The following is a 27,099-nucleotide window of genomic DNA, read 5'->3' on the forward strand; positions in this document are numbered from 1 at the left end:
CTCACGATGTGCAATTCTACAGCAGCCCCAGCCTGGAGCTCTCAAAACAATTCAAGAAACAGGGAAAAGATTGATGAGTGAGATTCTGGCAGCCCCTCCCGTGTAAGCCTCATTTCCTTTTCTCTCCCCGTCTTTGGTTTGTGTTAACAGGAGACAGAAGAGAATAAAACCAAAGGATTTGATTACTTACTGAAGGCAGCTGAAGCTGGCGACAGACAGTCCATGATCTTGGTGGCACGAGCCTTTGACACTGGCCAGAACCTCAGCCCAGACAGGTACTGTGGCCATGGCTCAGGTGACACTGGTGGGAACCTGGGCTGCAGGTGGGAGCTTCCCCTCCGGTGTTAGGACAGACCTGGGTTCCAGATGTGGCTCCCCTGAGTACCAGCCCAGTGACCATGGGCAAGTAGTTTTACCTCCTTGGCCTCAGTTTCTTCACTGTGTAAAATGGAAACTATTATAGAACCTGCATCCTAGGGTGATTGTGTCTCATTGTATGAGGGTTAAATGAGATGCTGCCTGTAATCCTCACTGTGCCTGGCACATAAAGTGAGAGATAAATGGCATCTTAGCCATTTTACGTAAAGATTTTTTTTTTTTTTGGTGGTACGCGGGCCTCTCACTGTTGTGGCCTCCCCCGTTGCGGAGCACAGGCTCCGGACGCGCAGGCTCGGCGGCCATGGCTTATGGCCCAGCCGCTCCGCGGCATGTGGAATCTTCCCGGACCAGGGCACGAACCCGTGTCCCCTGCATCGGCAGGCAGACTCTCAACCACTGCACCACCAGGGAAGCCCTTATGTAAAGATTTGCCTGAGAAAGAGTTTGAAAGGATATGTAGCATCAGGTCCAGAGCGGTTGTCCTTAGATGTTAGAATTAGGGGTGATTTTAATTGATTCTTCCTACTTTTGTTTTTATTCTTACTATTTTTCACTTCTGAGAGGGAGGAGAGGGAAGGAAGCAAGCTCCACGGGAGTTCAAGCCTGGTGTGAGTTTTCCAGAATCGTTTTAAGTCTCCCGATGGCTACAGCCCAGCAGGTGTCAACAGCTTTTCAGTTATCCCTCTGGCAGAGATGCCAGGACTGGATTCTGCGGTGGGAAGAGAGAAGAATGGCAGCTTCATCTCAGCTCTTTGGCTTGGCCAGTGGGAGGTCCCAGAAGTCTAGGAGCAGAGGATGGTTGGGGGAATTGAACTCTTAGTGGGACCCATTGCTCACCCTCTGTGGTGCCCAGTGGATCTCGGCTTCCCCCTGTTGTCCGCAGGCGCAGGGAGCAGGGTGGGCACATTCACTGTCTAAACCTCCAGGATGGGGCAGTTTGGCAGTTCCCTCCTCTGTGGGTCAAGTTTTCATGTCTCTCTCACTGGGTTTAGAAGGAAAGTCAGGGCTGTGGGTCTGTCATATCGAGCTCTCAGGGTCTAAAACGTCCAGATATATGACATCCTGCCTGAATTACATGTCATGCAAACATTTGTCAGCTACCTACTCTGTTGTGACAGTAATGCTCCCCTATATTTGGATGCACTTTCATATCTGTGATTTTATTTCACTGAGAGCTAGAATTGGGTCTCCTGCATCTCTTCAGTCCCAGTGCTTAGTGCAGGGCCTGGCTCTGTAGTTGTTTGAATGAATGAACCAACACATCTCTTTGACACAGACAGGGCAGGCATTTGGGGGCTTATTTTATGGATGAGTAAACTGTAGTTCTGAGAAGTGAAGGGGCTTGTCCATAGTCAAGTAGCCAGTAAGTAGTGGAGCCAAAACTTAGGTCTTTTCACCTCTCCTCCAGTGGACTGTACATTAGCCTGCTTCTTAGGGGACTCAGAATTACACTGGCATGGAGGGGAGGTAAACAAAACAGACACGACACAATTGTGTCCGATCAAATGCCAACATCTGTGGTGCCCATTGAGTGCAGTGGGGAAGCACCACTGCATGGGTGTGGGGAGCTGGAGCTGGGCATTGAATATCTGTATCTGAGGCCCTTAAAAAAAAATCTTTGCTGTATGTGTTTTCTCTTTATGTCCTCTGTCCACTTCCTCTTTTTAATTTGAGACAATAGGTTTTTTGTTCCCCCACCACCACCATGTGGCATGCAGGATCTTAGTTCCCCAACCAGGCATTGAACCCATGCCCCCCTGCAGTGGAAGCATGGAGTCCTAACCACTGGACCACCAGGGAATTCCCTGTAAAAAATTTTAATATGTTAAGACTGTTAACTCTGGTATATGAGTTGGCTTTAAAAAATTTTTCTGAGATGGCTACCAAAAAAAAAAAAGAGATAGTGTTAAATTAAAAAAAAAAGGCTTCCCTGGTGGTCCTTTGGTTAAGACTCCGCACTTCCACTGCAGGGAGCATGGGTTCGATCCTCAGTGTGGGAAGTTCCGCATGCCGCAAGGTGTGGCCAAAAAAAAGAGAGATGGCTATCATAGATTTGGGGGGGCAGGGGATGGCACGTGTGCCACACAATGACCATTGTTTATTGGGTCTGGGGACATGCTGGTTTTTAATATTTTGTAGCTAAATCTATCAAGATTTTCTTCTATAGCTTCTGCTATAGTCTTTTTCTTACTCTTCTTCTTCATTCCAACCAGCTCCAGCCTCTTTCATTCAGGGAGCATTAATTGAGGGTCAGCTATTTGCATTTTAAGGGGTTTTGACCCCCTTAGAAGTTACCATCTAATAGGACAAGGAAAAGTCATTGGAAATTCCAAGGCAGGGTAGACATGCTAACCGCTGGGTGCAGAGTTGGGTAGGGGTGGATGGGGAGAGAGTAGGCCCTTTCCCTCCTTTTACATTTAATGTGTTGGGGGGATTCTGCCTTGCCCTTCAAGACTGGGGAGGGTCAAAACTGAAAGAAGTGAGATCATCTAGTTTAGTGGCTTCCAATCCACTGTTAAGACCCTGGTCTTTTGGGTGTGTCACCAGTAATTTTCAAGTAACTTCCCTTTTTTATAAAATAAAATGGGGTCAAGGTTATCTCCTGACACCATCCTAGCCAGCCACTTCAACAGACATTTAGAGAGGCTGTGCTGTTTGCCAGGCCCTGGGAATGCAGCAGTGAATAGAACAGACAAGGTCCCTACCTTCTTGGGGCTTATGTTCTAGTCAGGGAAACCATAATAAGCAAGTAAATAAGTAAACAGGAGAATTACAGATTGAGGTAATTATAAGAAATAGGGTGTTTGGGGACAGCATCTCTGAAGAAGCTGAGATGAGGAGCCAGGTATGGGAAGAGTTGAAGGAAGGACGTTCTAAGCAGAGGAAGCAGCAGGTACAAAAGCCAAGGAGCAGACAGGAGCTGGCGCGTTTGGGGAGGAGAACGTGACCCAACGAGCCTGGCATGGGAGGAGGTTGACAGGAGCTAAGACTGGAGGGTAGAGCCAGGTCCATATGTATATAGCTGTTGCTCCTGGAACATTTCGTGAGGCCCATAGACCTTCTTATCTGTGTCTCTCTTTGCTCGTTCCTGATGTACTCTAAATAGTTACTCACATGTTTGGTAATATGCTTAGTACACCCCAAGGAAAAGAGCCCATTGCCCTGTTTGCTCTTTATTTTGTATTGTTCAGATTCAGCTGGAACTTGAATTTAGCATACGCCCTTGGTGGTTTGGCCATTCGTGTGCTGCAGTAGGAGAAAGAGTTGAGGGCAGAGGGCAGAGCCAGAAGGGGGAAGTCAGCTATTCCGGGTAAACTCTGCGTTTGCTGGAGTAGAGCCAGAGCTGGCCAGAAGAGGCAGAGCAAAAGATGGGGCTGGAGGACGGCTGTGAGAAGGTTCTGGAGGCCTTGACAAAGAGTCCGCCACCACCTTCTCTCCTGTGTGAGTCATAGGGCAAATTGGCTGGGATACCAGCCACTGCTAATGCAAAAATCACCCATACGGTGATTTTGTTTTTATTTTTGCCCCACCGTGTGGCTTTCAGGACCTTAGTTCCACGACCAGAGACTGAACCCGGGCCACGGAAGTGAAAGCGCTGAGTCCTAATCACTGGACCACCAGGGAATTCCCATAGAGTGATTTTGTGCAAATGAGGAAAATGTTCCCCTGCTTCAAGATGCTCCACTTCCATCTGTTGGAAATTTGTTGTACTATACCAATTTTTTTAGGGAAAACCGCTTGACCACTATTGTAATAAATATGTAAATCTACAATGTAAATGACACCCTTTAGATGTGGTGGCATTGGGTACTATGGGTCCTGAATCATAGGTGGTGGCCCCATAGGGATTCCTGACTTACCCTTCCTGCTGGTGGGCCTCCTCCTTCCTGCCTTGTTGCTATGGTAACTTCCCTCTTTGCCTCTGTATCTCTTGGCAAGGTCCCAAAGCTGGCCAGAGGCCCTACTGTGGTACAACACTGCCCTGGAGACAACTGAGTGTGATGAAGGTGGGGAGTATGATGGGATGCACGATGAGCCCCGGTACCTGCTGCTGGCCAGGGAGGCAGAGATGCTGTTCACAGGCGGCTGCGGGCTGGAGAAGAACCCGCAAAGATCAGGTAGGGCCTGGCAGACCTGCCCCTGGGGTGGGACAGTGCTAGAGAGCGAGAGACATAATTCCTGTCTCGCTGAGAGTTACAACAACATGCAAGACTGAGTCTCTTCTTTCAGTTCTGGTTGGGAGAATGATTTGTACTGGCCCTGTATTTTTGCCAGACAGGATACCCATATGATGCTGGCTTAGAAGGGGGCTTTATGCAGTTGGTATGCAGACGAACATTTTTATATTTTAATACTCAAATATTAGGAGTTTGGGAGGTTTGTTTTTAATTCACAAATTGAGCTGACATTTTCATAACATAAAATTCAACATTTTAAAGTGTAAAGTTCAGTGGTTTTTAGTATATTCACAGTATTATGCCATCATCAGCACTACCTAATTCCAGAACATTTCCATCACGCCAGAACGAAACCTGGTACCTGTTAGCAGCGACTCCCTATTTCCCCCTCCCTCCATCCCTGGCAACCACTAACCTACTTTTCATTTTTATAGATTTACTTATTCTGGTCATTTCATATAAATGGGATCGTATAATAGGTGGCCTTTTGTGTCTTGGCTTCTTTCAAGGTTCATTCATGTTGTAGCATGTATCAGTACTTTATTCCTTTTTATTGCTGAATAATATTCCATTGTATAGATACTATATTTTGTTTATACATTCATCAGTTGATTCACACTTTTATATATATATGAAATATATATATATGTGTGTATTTATTTATTTATTTTTTTATTTTGGGACTGCATTGGGTCTTCGTTGCTGCGTGTGGGCTTTCTCTAGTTGCGATGAGCGGGGGCTACTCTTCCTTGCAGCGTGTGGGCTTCTCATTGTGGTGGCTTCTCTTGTTGCAGAGCACAGGCTCTAGGGACGCAGGCTTCAATAGTTGCAGCACGCGGGCTGAGTAGTTGTGCTGTGCGAGCTCTAGGGTGCGTGGACTCCAGTAGTTGTGGCGTGCAGGCTCAGTAGTTGTGGCTCGCGGGCTCTAGAGTGCAGGCTCGGTAGTTGTGCATGGGCTTAGTTGCTCCGCGGCATGTGGAATCTCCCCGGACCAGGGATCGAACCCGTGTCCCCTGCATTGGCAGGTGGATTCTTAACCACTGCACCACCAGGGAAGTCCCTATATGTATTTTTTTAAATAACATGATAGACATACTGAGCTCCTGATTTCACAGGTATAGGATGAGGCTAAGTTTAAAAGTTATTTTTTAAGGTGGTGTAACAAAATCAAGCAAATAATACTGCAAGTCTACAGTCCTTTATTTGAAACTTCTAAATCCAAAAAGCTCTGAAAACCAAGTGTTTTTATATGTTTTGCACAAATTCATTTGGTGGCAAAACCTGTCCAGAACTGACATGAGGTTGTTCATAATTTTTATTTCTTATACTTTATCTTTTCTACTTTCATATATTCCCAATTTGCCTTGTAAAAGCCCTCAGCCTGATTCTCATTGGCTCAGTTGGAATCACCTACCCATCCCTAAACCAATCACTGTGCTTATTGAGATGGCTTACTCTGATTGGCTGTGCCTAAATGTGGACCAGTCCCTGTGGCCTGGTGGGGAATGGGAAAGTGCTTTGATTGGCCAGGCTTGAATCACATGCCCACCCAGAGCCCCAACCAGGTTATGCGGAGGGAGAGGCAAGAAAGGGTAACCTCAGGGTGATCTTCTAGAGAGGGGGTCGGGGACACTGGGTGGCAAAAATAACAGGTGCTTCACTTCTTTGTGCCCCACTTTACTTTCTTTCAGGCGACTTGTACACCAAGGCAGCCGAGGCAGCAATGGAAGCCATGAAGGGCCGGCTGGCCAACCAGTACTACGAGAAAGCCGAGGAGGCCTGGGCACAGATGGAGGAATAGCTTGCTGGAAAAATCACTGCCAGCCAGTCGCAAGCTAAAGGGCTAGGAGTGGGGGAAAGAAAAAGACTCCTTTACTTATTTAGGGTTGTTTTGGGGCCGGAGGAGGCAAATATTTTTAGTGTGTTTTAAATCAACTTTTGTATTTTATTGTTGACTCTTGAAAATGTCTTTGCTACCAGTGGAGACACTGCAGCTGTCCCCTAGGGCAGCATTTTGGGGGAGGGAGATTGAAAAAGCAGCCTAATAACCAACATATCTCTTTGAGGTTCTTCTTCTGTGTTTTGTTGCTGTTATTGTTGTTTTTTGTCATGAGATGTAAGAAAATGTATCTCTTCTCCCCTGGATGGAAAATACTAAGGCTTTGCTCATCAGCCTTTTCAGTCTGGGCTGAAATCTCAGGGCCACAGAGCCTGTGTTTCCTGAGTCAGGATGCGATGGGGTACAGTAGAGCTGCACATTAACTTTCCATGGGGTGTGTAGTGTCATGACTTAGTGCAAAGCCTTCTTTCTCAGAGCATTTGGAAGTGTGCTGGCATTTTTTGGTGGACGTGAGACTGTACATCACCCAGGCCCCCTTCTGCCATGGGGGAAGACCCACACACTGTTTTCTTTTTTGGGGGGAATCTTAGTTCCCCAATCAGGAATTGAACCCGGGCCCTCAGCAGTGAAAGTGCCGTGTCCTAACCACTGGCCCGCCAGGGAATTCCCATGTTTTCTAATCTTTTAGTTTCATGTCCTTCCTGAAATGCAGCTTATTTTCTGGAATACAGCCAAATTCATTCTGAAGCATGCTATCTACAGTGGGCTTTACAAAACAGGTTTGATTTTTATATGCACACTTTTACTACCTCTAACTCCTCCATCAGCTACTGTGCACCTTTTTGGGTGCACCTCAGAGCTTGTACATGCAAGGACAGTGGCTTGGAATGTTGGAGCCTGTCCTCCAAGCGGACATGTACCCTGCATCTCAGTGGCAGCATCCACAATATACTGAAGTACCCTTTGTACCGTATTCCTCCGTATTTTCTTAGCACCTGGTGTTCTTATGAAGAATCCGCTCCCCAACCCCTGTCCTTGGCATTTTCTGCTTGAAGCTTGGTGATTTTCTTGTTATTTGCAGCAGGATGCTTTCAGCAGCAGTCCCTTGAGATTTGTCTAAGCTGTTGGAGAATGAAAGGGCAAGAACTATAAGCACTCATTAATTCCAGTGGTTTCCCCAGGGCCAGGCTATGGCTATCTGTATTTAATGAGCGTTCTCTTTAGAAGGAATTCAGATTTAACACCAGTGTGATTTCAGTTGGTGTTTCAAATAGCAAAGAAAACAGACTGCTTTGATCAACCCCAAGTGCTAAAGCAGCCTCTCTTCCTTTGTTTAAAAATGAAAACAAAAAAAACAGAGCGTAACATACAAACCATTCTTTTTTTTTTTTTTGGCCGCACCACTCAGCTTGTGGGAACTTAGTTCCCCGACCAGGGATTGAATCCGGTTCCTCCTGCAGTGGAAGCTAAGGGTCCTAACCACTGGACCTCCAGGGAATTTCCATACAAACCATTCTTACCTGTTCATTAAGACAGGTCCTTTAGCATGTTAGTGTTAAGTACTGTGAAGTCATGACCCTGTGCGTGCATTAGGTTCCAAAGTTCCGGGTGTGCCCTAAAGGAAAAATCAAGCAGAGTCAAAATTACCCTTGAAAAATCCTGTAGAGCACCTATAAATGACAGTATCCCTGTTTTTGTATTTGGACTCATCACAACCAGTTTCCTTTAGAAGTTGGAACTGATCACTTTTTCCGTTTGCACAGATCAAGTAGTTGGCTTGTCTTAAGTTGTTTGTGTGTTTTAAACCAGTGCATATAGTTAATTTGCATTTGTTAAATGTAAGTTAGAAGCAACTTTATTTTGACTTATCTCTTCAAAGGTGTCAAGCCTCATAAAATTCATGCTTTTGTTAGTTCAACCAGCCTCCTTGCTCTTTGAGATTTTATTATGCAAGTCATTTATGTTCCTTGACTACCTGTCTCATTTCTTTCTTTTTTCTTTTTTTTCTTTTTTCTTTTTCTCATTTCTTAGTTGTATGTCAGTGCTTTCCTCTAATGCAGGGATCGGCAACATTTTTGTAAAGGGCTAGATAGTAAACATTTTAGGCTTTGCGGGCCATATGGTCTCTGTTGCAACTACTTAGCCCTGCTGTTGTAGTGCAGAAACATCGGTGACCAATACCTAAACGAATGAGCATGGCTGGCTTTCCAATAAAACTTTATTGACAGAACAGCCTGCCTGGGCTATAGTTTGCCAACCCCTGCTCTAATCCTGATTTAAGAGCTACTATATTAAACCCTGAGGGCAAGAGTCATCTCAATTTTTATTTTGGTCTCCAGTGCTTAAAAACAGTGCCTTAGCACAGAGTAGGCACTCAGTAAATTCATGAACAATGGAGAACCAGCCCTAGTCACAGCACTCACTCTTTGTGGCTGTGGTTCCTCCAACCGGTTAATGATTCCTTGTTTGGATTGGCTTGAACAGTCACCCCTGTAATTCACCCACTCGCATGGCCTTAATGTCAGGGCAGTCCCCTTCTGCAGGAGGCTGGGATAGCTAGGCAAATGCTTCTTTAAGGACCATTGAGAGCAAAATGATCTGCAAAATACTGAGATCCTTCTGAGCCAGCAGAACTTATCCCACTTTCAAAAGCTAGTTCTGTGCCTTCTAAAGCTGGTTAGGACATCTTCTTTTTCCACAAATGCTAGGCATGCCAAAAAAAAAAAAAAAAGCAAAAAGCAAAAAAACCCCAGGATATTCCAGCCCAACTGGGGAGACATCAGAGACTCTTTTCAGGTGCAAGAAACAGGGGAAGGTCCAGGAGATTAGCAGAGTCGGGGATGTAATTTGCATCTTCAATCACAGATGGAGAATCCAAGGTTCTGAAAGGTAGACTCTTTCCAAGTACCCTGCTGGTTAGAGGCTAAGCTGGAGCTAGGATTTGAGAGCTGCTTTTATTTAGAGGATCCTGGGAATAAAATTTAAAGTTAAACTGGAGTGTAATGTCTCTTTCAGTTTTGCTGTAGGTTTAAAAAGAGAAAAAGCAGCCTTTTGGATGTAAGTAGGAAAAAATCCGTAACCCCTGTGCACCTGGATATCCTTATCCCCTCCTCCTCACCTGAGGCCCTGTGGGAATTTATCATCAAATGCGACCTTGATGAACCAAGCCAGGTAAATTACTGTTGTTGCTGTTTTAGTGACTTCATTTCCTTTCGTCCCAGCTACATTTGTCTGCAGTACTAGACATGTTTTACAAATCAAAAATGTTTGCACAAGTATATGCAGCTTGTGTGGGGGAAAGGAGACAAAATATGCATATTCTCTGCATTTGTGCCTTTTACTCACTTTTCTAATCTCTGCGGTACCCCTTTAACCTAGACAAGGTGGACACTGGGTGGACCCAGAGAAGTGGCTTGCATTATAGATTTATTTTTGCATATATATTAAGTTCCATTTTGCCTTTCCAAATAAAGTGGTTTCTTTCTTTCTGGTCTCAAATTCAAATGTATCCTGGTAACACATGAGTGAAGTAGCTGGGTGGAGGTGGGGTGAATTGGAGGGCTCAGCCCCACCTGAAAGAGGCAGCCCAGATTCAGCTCCGAATGGTTGTCCCCATGGGGAGTGTGGGCCCAGTGTTGCCCCGTTTTCGAATTTTTCAAGCTGCTGAAGATTGGATTTTTTTAATGCAAGGTTTCTTGATTTTTAACATTTCTAATAAATTCTTATAAAAAAACTTCTAGATTTGGCACATACGTTTTCTGTTTGCTTTAAATAAAGGATGTGTACCTCTTGTTTTTCTTGGGTTTTCTCATCTATAAAACAATAATCTTTACCATTACATAGTTGTCATCAATTTCAAAGAAAATGCATGTTAAAGATGCTTTGTGATCTAAAACTTAAGAAAATCTTCGTTACTGGTATGAGAATTTCTTTAAAAATTTTAAGAATTTTAAGAAATTTGAACAATATACCATAACTACATGGTATATTGTACACATATTTAGGTCCATTTGCTCCGAAGTCTCTACTAAAATGATAGGAAAGAGATTTTCTTAATGGCATAAGCCCATGAGGGTGAAAAGGAAGAGTCATCAACAAACAAAATTTTGGATGCTGGAAAGCAGATAGACTGTGATTGAGTTAGCAGACCCAAGAAGGCTGGATCCTAGGTTAGCAGTAGGAAAATCTAAGAACCCAGTTTTCATCATTGAAGACTCCCCCACACCAAAGGCTGAAGAATTGGCCCAAGGAACCTCTGGAAGGGGGAGTGAAATGGGGCTAAAAATGTAGGTTCAGTTGAAAGACAATTAAAGCATCAGACCTCTAGACCCACTCAGCTCCCCTGTGTAGCCAGCCAGCTGCCCCTCCATCACCCTGCAGAAGCCTAGGACACCAGGCACAGTAGAGAGTGAGGCTACTCTACTGAAAGGAGGGTTGGTGGAAGTTTCTGTATTGGCTGTAGAGTGTCCACCAGCCTTCTTTCCCTCTGTGCTCCCAGACACTGGCAGCTGACTTTGTCCCTCCTGGCGGAAGGCAGACAATTGAAGAAATTTCCTGGGAATCAGACTAGCCTAAGATAAAAGACTTAAGGTACTTCCTCCTAATGAAACAGGCTGGCCAGAGCACCTCACAAAAAAAGCCTCACCCACCAAGTCCCACCCACACCTACAGAAATTCCCAGATAACATATTAGAGCCCCGTTCTTAAACTTGAACAGCCACCCAAAGATCCATATATAAGGAAGGCATTTCATATAACAGACAAATAGAACCAAGAGCAGACAACATCTTGGAGGAAACAATATGCCTGGAGAAGAAAACTTCAAGTAATAAAAAACTCATCCTAAGATAAAACATTGTGTCCATGAAAAAAAGGATCAAGATGCGATTCTAAGAATTCACACAGTTTTCCCAGCACCACTTATTTAAGAGGCTGTCTTTTCTCCAGTGTATATTCTTAACTCCTTTATCAAAGATAAGGTGACCATATGTGCGTGGGTTCATCTCTGGGCTTTCTATCCTGTTCCATTGATCTATGTTTCTGTTTTTGTGCCAGTACCATACTGTCTTGATTACTGTAGCTTTGTAGTATAGTCTGAAGTCAGGGAGCCTGATTCCTCCAGCTCTATTTTTCTTTCTCAAGATTGCTTTGGCTACTCGGGGTCTTTTTGTGTTTCCATACAAATTGTAAAATTTTTTGTTCTAGTTCTGTGAGAAATGCCACTGGTAATTTGATAGGGATTGCATTGAATCTGTAGATTGCTTTGGGTAGTATAGTCATTTTCACAATGTTGATTCTTCCAATCCAAGAACATGGTATATCTCTCCACCTGTTTGTATTGTCTTTAATTTCTTTCATCAGTGTCTTATAGCTTTCTGCATACAGGTCTTGCTAGAGTCTGTCATACCGAGTGAAGTAAGTCAGAAAGAGAAAACAAATACTATATGCTAACACACATATATGGAATCTAAAAAAAAGGGTTCTGATGAACCTAGAGGCAGGACAGGAATAAAGACACAGACATAGAGAATGGACTTGAGGACACGGGGAGAGGGAAGGGTAAGCTGGGACAAAGTGAGAGAGTAGCACGGACATATATACACTACCAAATGTAAAATAGCTAGTGGGAAGCAGCCACATAGCACATGGAGATCAGCTTGGTGCTTTGTGTCCCCCTAGAGGGGTGGCTTAGGGAGGGTGGGAGGGAGACAGAAGAAGGAGGGGATATGGGGATATATGTATACGTATAGCTGATTCACTTTGTTATACAGCAGAAACTAACACACAATTGTAAAGCAATTATAAAGATGTTTTTTAAAAAATCACACAGCAAAGAGCTCTTGTAAATCGAATATACCCTTACAAAGATGAATAACAATAGAAGGGTTGGAAAATGAAGTTGAGGAATCTCCCAGGAAGTGGAACAAAAGAACAAAAAAGCTAAAGAATAGGAGAGGAAATTCTAGGAGCTAGAGGAGCACGCACTCTGGGCTGTACAACTGTTCCACGATGGAACCATTATAATTGTTACCATCTTTGCTTTGTGGAGAAATTAGCTAAGAACAGCCTAAGATTATGTATGTGTAGTTTTTAATGGTCTTTCCTTGGCTTTTTAAAGTTTAGAACCAGAATTCTACGATCCTAGTTTCAAAGTCAAAATTTTCATACAGGCTTTTACTAGAAATTAAGCGTGCATGTAGATATAGATATCATTTTTACTGAATTATATTTAGCATATAGATTAAAATGTAAAGAAGTGTAACTCAGTCCTACCAGTATGCAAATCATTTAGAAGTAAGCAAATGCTTTCATTGTAATACAATGAAGGTTCCAAAAAGGTTTGCTTTCTTTTCTCCTACCTTGACATACTTATCAGTATTTAAGATCACCAAAAGGAATTCATAAGTCTGGTTAGGACTGAGTTTGTTTCTTTTTCCTTTTATGAGCCATTTGAGGTATCCATTTGTTTTTCTTCCTACATATATTTCTTTCTGGCTTCATGTACAATTTTAGTTTTTCCAATTATAAAGGAAATTAGTTCCAAAGAATTAGAGCTCTTAATACTAAGTAGTATCTATTGGAAAAAACATAAATGTAGTAGTCTTAATTAAAATAAAAGAAAAAAATTTTTTTTATAAGTCTAGGAGCCTAACTTAAAACAGAGTTAGAGAAAGTAGAGGGGAGAGAATCTTTTTTTTTTTTTTTTTTGCACAGCATGCAGGGGTCTTAGTTCCCCTAGCAGGGATCAAACCCATGCCCCCTGCAATGGGGGCACAGAGTCTTAACCACTGGACCGCCAGGGAAGTCCCCAAGAGAGTCTTTAAAAAATGTTGAGAACATTTCTTGGGACTGAAGTATGTGTGTCTCCAGAACAATAGGGCCCATTAAGTATCTAGCACAATTGATAAAATTAGACCTATGCCAAGATTCATCTTCATGAAATTTCAGAACATTGAGGACAGGGAAAAGATCCCAGAAACTTTCAGAGGGAAAGAACAAGTTTCATAAAATGACCGAGAATCAGAATAACATCAGACAACTCAACAGTAACACTGGAAGTTGGAAGCTGATGGCTTCTGAATTCTGGGGAAAATACACTTTAACCTAGAATCATATGCCCAAACTATTAATGAAGCATAAGGGTGAAATAAAGACAATTTCAGACATGTAAATTCTCAAGAAAGTAACCTCTCAAATACTGTTCCTCCAGAAGCCACTGGAAGAGTTGCTCTATCAAAAGAGGGCCAGTGTTGGGGGAATAACAAGAAATGTGTGAGGTCCAGCGTAAGAGTGAGGCAAAGTCAGTGCCCAGGTAAGGGTGAAGGGCCATCTCAGCATGGTGGCCTTACCATAAACCTAGAGTCTAGGGCCCCTGTCAGGATGCTGTGGGAGACATGTCTTCAAAAAGTTGAAGCTATAGAACACCTCATGTGTCTGTGTGGCAAGGATGGACAGTTTGAAGTTGAATTAGGGATGAATTCATAGAAAGTAGGTACATTTTTTTAAAGGTAATTATTAAGTAAAGAATAAGGTAAAAATATTTTCCAGAAAAGGAAAAATAATCATAGTTGAGTACATAGCTAAGCTTAAACTTAGTGAGTAGCATTTACTAATTATTGTTCAAATGAAATTATGAGAAAACACTTTTAGGAGGGTTGAGGTGTTTGTGATGACAGAGGTGGGATGATTAAGGTTAAATTCTTATCTTCCTTAGCAGGAAGTCAATAGGAAACGCCTAAAGCTGAAAGAGAGAGAGAGAGAGGAAGGGAGGGTATGGAGAGAAACACAAGAAGAATCAGCTAAAAGTTGAAAGTGGTTGCCTGGAGTGGAAGGAGTAGGCATACTGTTTATTTTGATAACAAGCCTTGTAGAATTGATATTATACACACGAAGAACTTTGATAAAATTATCAAAGTAAGAATTTTATTTATTACTTTGTATACACATGTTTATCTTTCAGCATTTAATTTTTCACTTGCGTATGTCTTAGCTCCTCAGTGAGATGGTGAGATCAATAATGAGAAGGGCCATGTTTTATACTACTTTGAGTCTTAAATAGAATCAAGCAAACTGTCTTTCCTTTAGTAGATTTGATGCTTCCTTCATTGCAGCGCATCCTGATGCGAATGGTGTCATGGTCCAATGTTCCATGAAGGTTTTCACATCATCCGATCCTGCGATATTTTTGGAGTAACACAGCCTCCTGTTACATTTTATGTCGTTCCTCTTCCTGCCAGGCTCTTAGAAAATTGGTACAATCTCTCAGTTATCTTGACTGCCATCTCATAAAGCCTGATTCCATAGGCTAGTGCCAGCATTCACTAGGCTTTCAGTGATAGTTCTGTGGTGGTTCTAGATGTCAACTTGGCTAAGCTGAACTGCATTTTCAAGAATTCCCTTGCCGGTATGTCCAGCTAGAGAAGAAACCGCAAGAGAAATTTGCAGGGGGCAAATTTGCAGGAGGCCCTGTTTCCTCTCTAGAGATTGATAGCTTGCAGAGCTCAAAGTAAGAATTTTAAATGTTTACTAAGCTAAAAATACTAAATTAAATTTGCTAAGTTAAAAATTCATTATGGTAATTCATATATTGAGCATCAACTACTATGCTTTGTTGAATCTAAGACACCACTGATGTTAAGATGCACCATTATTTTCTGTATTAATAAGAAAAAAACCACTGAAAATAAACTGTATGCCATCGATCATAAGATGCAGGTCAATTTTAGAGATATTAAAATGTGAAAAAAATGTCTTAGAAATAATGATATATGGCATGCCAGACATTGGGCTGGACATACACAGTCACCTTCTAACCCTGCAACAAACCTCAGTATTATTGTGACCATTTTACAGATGAGAAAAATGAGGCTTAAAGGTATCCCATAGCAAAAGTATTTGATAAGAATGTTTTCATTCATCAAGAAGGAAAGGTGGAGGTTTGAAGCTCAAACACCATCATAGTTTCAATATAAATGATGCCAACTGTGGCTGCTGCTGCATTATTCCCATGATCTACCAGCACAGGACACAGGAGTGTGTTTGAACAGCTGAAACTTAAAGGTATTGAAGGAAGGGTGCCAGCAGTAGTGGAGCCTTCAGCTTAACTTGACTCAACACAGGAAATCTCACTCAGGTCTGTCAATTTCTGTGGACTTTTAAGTGGTCAAGGTATAAGATGACTGCATGTGGTCCACCAGGGAGAGTCCTAGTTCACTCCAGGGTCCCAGTTCTCCTTCTGATTAAGCATTTGTTCCTGACAGAAGTGGCCTGGTCACCTTGCTGAGGGTGTGTGCTCTGCAAAAGCAACTAAACTATCTCCTCTGCAAAAACAAGATTCCTTTTGGGGAGGCCTAGGTGATCAGGGGGGTTCCTTGGTTGCAGGTAACAGAAATTAACGCTAGCCAACATTAGCGAAGAAGCAATTTTTTTGAGAAGGAGGTAGCTTATATACTGGAAGGTAAAAGGGAAATAGGCCTCAGAAAGGGCAGTCCCAGGGCAAATGTGGGGATCTAGCAGAAGGTAAGAGTCTGGAAGTTTCCTTCCCAGCCCCACTAGTGAGCTAAAAAATCCTTGTATCTGGTGTCCAGATTCAGATTTCCAGGATAAAGCCTCTGAATGGCCTAATTTGGATCTTGTGCCTGCCCACTTTGTACTTTGATTGACAGTTCCTTGAAGACCACAGGGGGCTTGTGGTGGGGTGGGGAGGGATAAACTGGGAGACTGGGATTGACATATACACACTACTTTACATAAAATAGATAACTAATAAGAACATACTGTATAGCACAGGGAACTCTACTCAATACTCTGTAATGACCTATATAGGAAAAGAATCTAAAAGAGTGAATATATGTATTTGTATAACTGATTCAATTTGCTGCACAGCAGAAGCTAACACAACATTGAAAACCAACTATACTCCAATAAAAATTAAAAAAAATAAAGACGACAGGGAGGAGTGTTTCCTCAAAGGAAAATCAGCATTGGAAACAGAAAAGTGGGGGATGGATTCTGGGAAGACAAAAACAACAGATTCCCACTCAGAGAGTATTCCCTTTGGGGAGGAAGAGGAAAAGGGCCCTGAAGATTAGAGGCAAGTGTTAAGGAAAACTTTTCAAATGGTTTTTTTGCAAGCCTATGCCAGAATTTTACTGCAGCCTTCCTGCCAGTGTAACTCCTCAGGGAGGCTAGTTCAAAGATCCACACTTGATAGGGACATTTTAAAAAAATTACCTTTTATTACAGTATCACCTACATAGAGTAAACTGTACAATCTTAAGTGTAGAGCTTGCTGAATTTTAGAACATTTGCAGAACTCTAGAAAGTTCCCTCAGCCCCCTTCCCCACCCCCAACAAGAGTGACCATTCTTCTAACCTCTGTTTTGGTAGAGACACTTTATAGGACGAGAGAATGATTAAATCATCATTGTTAGATGAGGGGTGGAGAGAGAGATAGAGATAGAGAGAGAGGGAGAGGGAACGTTCCATTAAAGTTCACTACTCTATTGACTGACAAAAACAGTCAGCTGGTTGATGGGTAGAAAACTAGTTTCCCAGTATAAATCTTAATGCTAGTAAATTTCATAAGAAAAATGGTTAAGCATTTTATCAGGAATGTTAATTTCTTTCCAGGAGGAGATTCATGCAGTGTGGTTTGGTCTCAGACCGGGTTTGGGATGATTTTCCTTTTGCAGGGGCAAGGGAGTGAAGATTGGAGGGGATCCAGGACAGAGCCCCCATGTCCATCCCCACTGCCCACAGCTGAGGGGTTATGATCTGGAGACAGACACCCTTCACCTGACAGCCTCTAGATTGAGGGTGGGTGACAGGGGCAGTGTTTGATCTGTGGTGCTTGCCCTTCCCCCCTCCACCTCAAGGGACACAGCAGACATGCCAAGGGACAGTCAGGGTTTCAGCCCTTCCCTCTCTCCTTTTACATAAAGCTGCTGGGAACCAGTGAGTCCAGGAGTTCTGGTGCAACATTCTGCTTCTCCTGCTTATTAGTTTCACATCTGATTGTCATAAGACAGCTGTGTAATGGGACTGCAGGTCTGCAAGAAATGCCCAAAAGGAGGCCCTGGGCTCTGTCTTCCAGGATCAGCCTGCATCCCTGTTAAGAATTCTGGTAGGGACAGACCTGAATTGCTGCAGAATGTTCTGGCAGAAATATCTTTAGCTCTGTTTGAGTCCTTACCACACAAGGATAGTTCATTTGTTACAGCTACCAGGTAACCCTATCTTTAGCAGAAAAGATCAATTTATTACAATGATAAGGGGATGTCTCCAAGAATGTGAATTCCACTGGGCCCCCGCGAAGAGTCTTGAGCTGGGAGCCACAAAACCATCAGAATTTCTCTATGACTTTCTGCTCTTCTTTTCATTTTATCATTATTTTTCTCTACTTCTCCAGTCCATCTCACAGAATATGGCCACCCCAAATCCCACTTTCTCCCTAGTTCCAGTCAGTCAATCTCAGAGACTAACTCCAACACTTAACACAGTGAAAATGACAAACCAGGAACTCACCATGTCTCAGTTCAGATTCTCAAAAGAGAATCTGAGTGGTCCAACCTCTGTCCTATGTTTACTATAGAGCCCACTGGCCATGGTTTGGGGAAGGTGGCTACCCAGAGGGTGGACCCACCCTCTGGGCTGGTCAGGCAATTCCTAGAAAAGTGGGATTAGGCAGAGATTCCAGCAATTATTTTCCACCATGGGGATATTTCCTTTTGGAAAACCCGCCCCCTAACTCACAAACACAGTGCCTCTGAAACACCATGAGTAGATCAGTGCTTCTATTGATCTCAAGGACTATAGATCCCCCAACAATGCCTGGCCTAGAGAGATGGCTGCTTCTGTATTTTTTAAAGATTTCTTTAAAGGTAACAAACTCTCCCAGTACAATGAAGTCTTTGCATATCAATACTTATTTTAAAGGTAGCTGGAGAAAAAAAATGGGTTAAGGAGGAACTGAAGAGGAGGAATATGGAATGCCCAAATATCAAGGTGTCTGCCAACTGGATATTAACCAGAAACTTGAATATAACAACTTAATATAAACAACTTAAATGTCCATATTCATAGTATGGAATAAATTAGATCTAAATGTGTCACAATAAATCAAAAACAAAATGTTGGAGGAGAAAAGCAAGTTGCAGAATGATATTGGTACAACGTAGTAAGGTTTATGTAAATGAAAAGCAAAACAAGAAGATCATACTATGTATTGTTCATGGGTGTATGCACACACACACACAAGGATAGATAGATAGATAGATAGATAGATAGATAGATGTGAAAGTATAAAAATGAATTGGAAGGATACACATCAAATTCATAATAGTTATAGCCAAGGGAGATGTTTGGGAAGGGGTTATATTTTCATTTGTAATAGTCTAATTCTTTTTGTTTGTAATTGTCTAATATTTTTAATAGATTTTTAAAAGGACAACGTATTCACACTTTTAATAAAAAGCATATACATAGGAAAAGAATTGGAAGTGAAATGCCACCAATATTAGGTAGTGGGAATATGGATGATTATTTTTTCTTTGTACTTTTTCTGTATTTTTAAATATCTATATATCAACATGAATAGATATTTAAAAAACATAGTCGGGTGAAAAAAACAGTTGCAGATAAATACTAACAGCATGATAATATTTATATTTATGTAAAAACCCATAACAATAAAAACAAAACATCTATTTTCTATGGGTATATCTATTATGAATATATCCATATATATCCATATGAATTCACAGTAGAAGATCCAGAAGGATATACAGTATGCTAAGCTGTATAATGGTTACCTCTGCGGACTTACGATAGATGCCGAAGCTAAAAGAACATTTGTATTGTATCTGCAAAGTTTTCATATTTGCAACAATTCACATAGTATTTGTGTAACTAAAAATTAAAACACATAATTTTTTAGAGAAAACTGCCCCACCAGTTCCCGTGGTTTGGCTTCTGAAGCCCCTGGTGCGTGTTACTGCTGAAATCCATCATTTCTCCCATGTGAGTTAACTTGAGGTCTCCGAGTTAAACGTCCTACTCAGAATACAGATTCTTAAAGTGCTTTTCATTCTAAGACCTGTTTAGAAGTGTGGGTCTAAATACTTGAGCAAATATTTTTCTTTTTAGTACCTGGCATGTTCTAAAATAGTTCTATAGGATAAGGTAAAGCACATATGAAACAAACTCCCGGAGAAATGAACTGCAATTGCATACAAATGTATTAAGTAGTTTCCTAGAAGAACTTTTTCGCAGCTGGGTAGCGTGGCCGAGCGGTCTAAGGCGCTGGATTAAGGCTCCAGTCTCTTCGGGGGCGTGGGTTCGAATCCCACCGCTGCCAAAATGAACCTTTTTTGTTGCTGCTGGTTCCGTATTCATCTCTCTTCCGCAGCTGCAACAACGCCCCCTGCTGCCAGGCGCTGCTGGCTGCCCGCATGAATGGGACGGCGGAGGGGGCGGGCCCGCGCACGCCTGGGCGGGGCATTGTGGGTAAAAGGAAGCGCGAGGGCCCTCCCCGCTCGCTCCCCCCACGTGTCCGCCGAGTTTCTCCACCAGCAACATGGCCGCTGCCTGAGAGAAGAGCCGGGCCGCCGCCGCCGCCTGTGTAGCCCGCGGGTACCTGGGCCGTTGCCGCCGCCCGCGCGCGGGGCCGTCGGAGAGGTGAGTGCTGATGTGGCAGCGCCCGCCCAAGCTGGAGCCGGGCCGCACTCTCGAGGTGGGCCTGGGCGGGGCTGCCGCGTAGGCCGGGAGGCCCGCGCCACCCGGTGCCAAAGGGCCGGCGGCCTCCCGGGACTCGGGTGGGAAGTACGGGCAGCCTGGCCCAGTAGACCCGGGCTGGCCGCGGGCTCCGACCTCGCCTCGGCCCGGCAGTCGGTGAGGCCGCGGCCCAGGCTGCCGGCGGTGACTCAGGGTCCAGCCACCTTGCCCTGCCCGGCTCAGACGGGCCTCCTCCGGGAGCACCTGTCCGAAGGCAGCCGATGTCCTGCCGGCGTGGCGGCTCGTGGCAGTGGCTGCGTGGTGGGCGTGAGAAGGGGGCCTGACCACCCGCGAGGGAGGCGAAACCCATTGGACAGTGTGGCTCGGGGCTGGCGGCCCGCCCTGATGGGCAGGGAAGGGTGCCCGGGCCCCCTCCTCGCCCCAGATTAGCTTCCATCCGGCTAGGCCCGGAATTCTTCATTCATTTATTCCGGCCACCATTCAGGGCTAACTGGGAGCCAGCTACGTGCGGCGGATAGGGCCCTGATCATTTGATCAGAGGAGGTGTCAGTAAGCATGTAAACCAGTAAATAAAAAAGGTCGTTCTGTTGTGTTAACCTTTAGAATCGTTGGGCTTGGGGGCAGAAAGAGGAGATCTTAGCAGTCGCCACAGTTTCTTCATCTGTGAAGTGGGGATAATAGAATTACCTATCTCATAGGTTTGTGGTGAGGGCCCAATAGGGTAAGACGGGAGAAGCCCCAGGTTGCAGAGTTAGTTTCGTGGCTGTGTTTCCTGCCCTTTTATATTGGAAGAAAACATTGGGACACGTAGTAACAAACCTTCCCATGGGTTATTTATACCTTACTTTTAATCCTCACCAGAGTCCTCTGAGGTTGGTACTTTTGTTATCCCCATTTTAGGGACGAAAATAGTGAGCAGTACTACGTGCAAACAACTCGGGTGGGCCACGGGTAGCAAACAGCGGACCTGGGATTTGAACTTGCACAGTTTCGGTCTAGAGTCGAGGCTCTTACCCACTACACCATCCTGCCTTTTATTTAAAAAAAAGCGTTCAGCCTAGTCGTTAAGAATGAGAATAAGGCTCTTTGACATCAGCTAGACTCAGGCGCCATTCTCCAGCACTGTGACCTTGGGTAGGTTACTTACTCTCTGAACTTTAGTTTCCTCCTTTTTTTCTTTCTTTTTTTTTTTTTTTTTTTTTTTTTTTGCGGTACGTGGGCCTCACACTGTTGTGGCTTCTCCCGTTGCGGGGCACAGGCTCCGGACGCGCAGGCTCAGCGGCCATGGCTCACGGGCCCAGCCGCTCCACGGCATGTGGGATCTTCCCGGACCGGGGCACGAACTCGTGTTCCCTGCATCGGCAGGCGGACTCTCAACCACTGCGCCACCAGGGAAGCCCAATTTTCTCTTTTCTTAATTGGGGATGGTACAGCTTGATTTATAGGGCTATTGAGTAGATTAAATGAGATTGAATATTAAGTCCTTAGAGAAGGGAGGGTCCGACTCAGTTGAGTTCGTTCTTCCTGCCCCTAGGCCATCTCTCCTTTTAACGGGTGGAAGCTGGGGTGACCCAAAGAGGGAGATGCCTTGTGCGAGGGGCACACAGCCAATAAAAATCCAGACCTTGAGACTATTTGCCCCGGGGCCCTTTCCTCTTAATTCACATTGTATATTGTCCTCACCTTGTCTCAGTCCCTCCAGTAACTGGAGATTATTTGGAGTTGCCTCTGCTTTTCTGATTGGCGGACAGGTTAGATTGCTGGATGCAGCACTGATGCACCCAGCTGTGGCTTTCAGGCACCTCCTCTGCTCTGGATCCCTCCTTAGATTCACCTGGTGTTCTTGTCCCCTTTCCGTTTGTTGAGCAGCCCCCTGGCAGGGGATGTTTTCTGTGCTCAGTGCCGTGGAGCTACTACCATGGAGTACCCTTGTGGCCACAGGACGCCCTGTTGAGGCCAAGATGGTCACTGCTGCTGAGGAAGCTTGCCTTGTGGCCTGAGAGGATAGGCCACACCTCTGTCCTCAAGTGTCCACAGGGCCCAAACCATGAGGCCACTAGTCTCTGGATGGGGCTGAGTTGGGCTCACTGGGTAAAAGGTCTGTAACTGCCTGATTTCATGCACTCATTCACTCCGTCATTCTTTGTACTATACTGAGTGTTTACTCCATGGCAGGCATTGTTCTAGATATCGGGAGAACGGCATGAATTTTTTAAAAAGATAATAATCCCCATATCAACTTGATGAAGTAAATATAATCATCTCCATTTTATGGTTGAAGCACTGAGAGGCTTTCATGGAGCTTACATTCTAGTGCAGAAGACAGACACACATAAACAAATAGACTAGGTAGTTCCAGATTGTGATAAGAACCATGAAGGAAATAAAATGGGGATGTGGTAGTGACTGGAAATGGGTGGGGGGCTCTTTAAGGTGGATAGTCGGGGAACCTGTCTGTTCCTGGAGGGGGTGGGAGTGGTGATACTAGTGCAAAGGAGCCAGCCTTGAAAAGACCTGGGGAAAATAGGTGGTGTGCAAAGGTCCTGAGATAGGCTGGGGCTTAGCTTGTTGTAGGCCCAGCAAGATCGTATTGGACCCTGGGGCCATGGAAAGGAATTTGGATTTTATTCTATGTGACAGTTGAAGGGTTTTGAGCAGGGGAATGATGTGATCTGATTTTCTGCAAGGACTGCTCTGGGTGTTTCTGGGAGGATTGGAGGTAGGAAAGACTTGTTGAAGCAGTACTTTTCAAATTGCAGATCAAGATTTATTAGTGGGATGTGAAATCAGCTTAGGGGGCTTGTAACCAGTACTTTTAATTTTAATGAGTGAGGATAAAAATCATCACTGCATCAGATATAGTAGGGACAATGAATGGTTATGTGAAACCTTGTTTTAGTTAGGTAATTGTATGTATATTCCGGGTCATTTATATGAAATGGATTTCTTACTGTGGGTCTTAGGCTGAAAAATTTGAAAGCCCCTGAGTTGGATGATGTTGCCTGGGAGGATGAAGGGAGGTGATAATCCCTGCATTAACCGAATCATATATTCTATCTGGAGGGAGGAGCACCATCCTTCCTGAGCTCCTCCTTGACTGGGGAGAGGCCAATAGAGAAAGAACTGAGAAAGCCTGTTTTGGGATCCTCCCAGGCCATACCCTCTTAGTACCTACATAGGTTCCCTGGTTCACCCAGAAGTCCCCAATCTCTCAGTTGTCCACAGAGCCAGCTGGAGAGAAGGTAGGTACTTCGCATACGTTTATGATCCTTGGCAGGTGAGGTGGGGTCTCGGGCTCTCCCATGCATTGCCCTCTGTCCGGGCGGTAACAGGCATTTGGGGTTTATGACTTTCTTCTAGCCTTCTAATCCCGAACTGTCGAGGTAGCCTGTTTCCCTCTACTCTCTTCCTCTGCTCAGAGTCCTATGGTAGCTCCCTATTAAATGGCATTCCTGTGGTTTATTTATTCAGACAACACGTACGTATTGAGTGCCTGCTATGTGCTAGGCACTGGGGGCCAGCAAGGGACGAAATAGACGAAAATCTCTGCCTTCATGTAGTTTACCACTTATTGGCAGTGGGGGTGAGGATGGATAATAAATACAGAGCTATAAACTGTCACATGGTGATACATGCTATGGAGAAAGCTAGAACAGGGAAGGAGCTGGCAGGGTGGGGTGTTGTGATTTTGAATTGGGTGGACAGGGAAAGTCTTAGCTATGAGGTAGAATCTGAGCAAAAACCTGAAAGAGGTGAAGGAGGGAGCCATGAGGTTATGGGGGCTGGTAGAGCAGTTACAAAAGCCCAGAGGTGAGGGACGGGGGAGGGAAGGAGGCCTGTGGGAGATGAGGTCTGAAAGGAAAAGGGACAGGGAGGGGGTTGTCTAGGGCCTCACATGGGATGAAAAAGACTTTGGCTTTTATTTCTGAGTGAGATGGGAAGACTTTGAAGGTGGAGGAGTGATGTGATTGCTGGCTGTGGGGTGAGCAAAGACCGTAGGAGGCAAAGGTGGAAGCAGGGAGACCAGTTAGGAGGCTGCCGCTCTAAGGCGGGCAGGAGATGGAGGTGGCAGTGGGGGTGGGCAGATTCCCGACATACTTAGAAGGCACAGCTGACAGGATTTGCTGTTGTGGGGCGAGAGGAAGAGAAGCACTGAGGATGATGCCATTGTTTTGGCCTGAGCATTCTCATCGTCTGGAATGTATATCTGGAATAAGCGAGAGGACTCTGCTTGGTGGCCGGGGCAGGGGGCTTAGATGCCATTGAATCCCATGGTGAAAATATTTATGTTCTTTTAAATATTAAACCATTCAAATGTTAGGTAGATAAGACAAAAATCGAGCTGGTCCTACCTAAAAGTAGAAGTCTGGGAACTGCTGAGATTGGAGGGTGCCCAGGTGCCTTTCTAACTGTGCCCATCCCCTCCCTTTGGGAATATGAAGGGTCATCCCAGCTGAATTACAGTCAGCCCTCCACATTCATGGACTCAACTAACCTCAGAAACTAAATTTGCCCTGCGCCTGGCAACTATTTACATTGTATTAGGTATTATAATTAACCTAGAGATGATTTAAAGTATACCATGTGCTCTAATTTCATTCTTTTACAGGTAGCTGTCCAGTTTTCCCAGCACCACTTATTGAAGAGGCTGTCTTTTCTCCATTGTATGTTCTTTCCTCCTTTGTCATAAATTAGGTGACCATATGTGCATGGGTTTATCTCTGGGCTTTCTATCCTCTACCATTGATCTATATTTCTGTTTTTGTGCCAGTACCTTACTGTCTTGATTATTGTAGCTTTGTAGTATAGTTTAAATTCTGGGAGCCTGATTCCTCCAGCTCCGTTTTTCTTTCTCAAGATTGCTTTGGCTTTTCGGGGGTCTTTTGTGTTTCCATACAAATTGTAAAATTTTTTGTTCTAATTCTGTGAAGAATGCCATTGGTAATTTGATAGGGATTGCATTGAATCTGTAGACTGCTTTGGGATGGCCATCATCAAGAAATCTACAAACAGTAAATGCTGGAGAGGGTGTGGAGAAAAGGGAACCCTTTTGCACTGTTGGTGGGAATGTAAATTGATACAGCCACTGTGGAGAACAGTATGGAGGTTGGTTAAAAAACTAAAAATAGAACTACCATATGACCCATCAATCCCGCTACTGGGCATATACCCTGAGAAAACCATAACTCAAAGGACATATGTACCCCAACGTGCATTGCAGCACTATTTACAATAGTCAGGACGTGGAAACAACCTAAACGTCCAACAACAGATGAATGGATACAGAAAATGTGGTACATATATACAATGGAATATTACTCAGCCATAAAAAGGAACGGAATTGGGTCATTTATAGAGATGTGGATGGACCTAGAGACTATCATACAGAGTGAAGTACGTCAGAAAGAGAAAAACAAATATTGTGTATTAATGCACATCTGTGGAATCTAGAAAAATGGTACAGATGAACTGGTTTGCAAGGCAGAAATAGAGACACAGATGTAGAGAACAAACATATGGACACCAAGGGGGGAAAGCAGGAGGGTGGGTGAGATGAACTGGAGATTGGGACTAACATATATATGCTAATATGTATAAAATAGATAACTAATGAGAACTTGCTGTATAGCACAGGGAACTCCACTTCACTGCACAGTAGAAACTAACACAACATTGTAAAACAACTATACCCCAATTAAAAAAAAAAAAAAGGAACGAAATTGGGTCATTTGTAGAGACGTGGATGGACCTAGAGTCTGTCATACAGAGTGAAGTAAGCCAGAAAGAGAAAAACAAATATCGTATATTAACACATACGTGGAATCTAGAAAAATGGTACAGATGAACCTATTTGCATGGCAGGAATAGAGACGTAGAGGTAGAGAACGGACGTGTGGACGTGTGTGTGGGGGGAAGGGGAGGGTGGGACAAATTGGGAGATGAGGATTGATACATGTACACTACCATGCATACAATAGATAACTAGCGGGAACATGCTATAAATAAAGCACAGGAAACTCAGCTCGGTGCTCTGTGATGACATAGATGGGTGGGTTGGGGGTGGGGGGTGGGAGGGAGGTCCAATGTGGGGGGATATAGGTATACATATAGCTGATTCACTTCATTGTACAGCAGAAACGAACTCAACATTGTAAAGCAATTATACTCCAATAAAAAAATATTTTTATTGAAAAAAATAAAGTATACGATGTGCTTAGGTTATATGCAAATACTGTGCCATCTTATGTAAGGGACTTAAGCATCCACAGATTTTGGTATCCTTGAGGGTCCTGGAACCAACCCACTGATACTGAGGGACAGTGTACTTACCCTCCACCATGGCGACCTGCCGCCTTCCCTCCTTCGGGTACTTGAAGTGCTTCCTGTTGCCTGGAGTCCCTCTTCCCCTCTGCTATCCTGGCTTGTCCAAATCCTTCTGTCCTTCAAGGCCCAGCCCAAATGCCCCTTCCCCCAGCAGGAAGGGCCTTCCTTCCTCTGGACTCCCCTACCTATAACTGCGACCTGAAGTTGGATGGCCTGGCACTGAGGTCCAGTGGGTCCCCTTGCTTCCTGTGTGGCTTTGGGTAAAACACATAAAAGCGTCTCTGAGTTCCAGTCTCCTCGTTATAAAATGGGGACAATTAAGAGTATGTACGCAAAGAGGGTCATTTTTAGACATGTGCACACACACACAGAAAACCACAGAAAGGAGGTCATCTCACTCGGGGTTGGGTTTAAAGTCAGCTTGAAAATCAAATATCAGAGATGGAGTCACCCTGGAATCCAAGTCTTGGGACTGTCTCCTCTTCCTGTTGTGCATCAGGCTCTCCTCTAAAGATTCCCCATGGCCCCCGATTACTTCTCGAGTGTTTTCATCATGGCTGTGGACCAGCCAGCCTCCATCCTCCTGCCTGGTGGTGAATTCTTTGTGAGTAGTCAGAAAACTCCTAAAATTGGTCATTTATTCTT

General features: G+C 44.1%; 1 protein-coding gene across 4 annotated transcripts in view; it reads left to right on the forward strand.

Annotated features, from left to right (window-relative positions):
• The window catches only part of EEF2K (eukaryotic elongation factor 2 kinase), a gene marked incomplete at its 5' end in the record, with an annotated part of 42,427 nt that extends 35,705 nt beyond the window's left edge, over window positions 1-6,722 (forward strand). For all 4 annotated transcript variants that reach the window (XM_079718631.1, XM_079718632.1, XM_079718633.1 and 1 more), the window contains 3 exons: window positions 151-275; window positions 4,318-4,496; window positions 6,248-6,722. In XM_079718631.1, coding sequence (XP_079574757.1) covers window positions 151-275; window positions 4,318-4,496; window positions 6,248-6,357 — 414 coding nt within the window. In that variant the 3' untranslated portion in view covers window positions 6,358-6,722. The remainder of the gene's footprint in view (window positions 1-150; window positions 276-4,317; window positions 4,497-6,247) is intronic.
• Window positions 6,723-27,099: the final 20,377 nt, after the last annotated feature.

This window comes from Hyperoodon ampullatus, assembly GCF_949752795.1.
Source record: "Hyperoodon ampullatus genome assembly, chromosome: 14".
Classification (NCBI taxonomy): Eukaryota; Metazoa; Chordata; class Mammalia; order Artiodactyla; family Ziphiidae; genus Hyperoodon; species Hyperoodon ampullatus.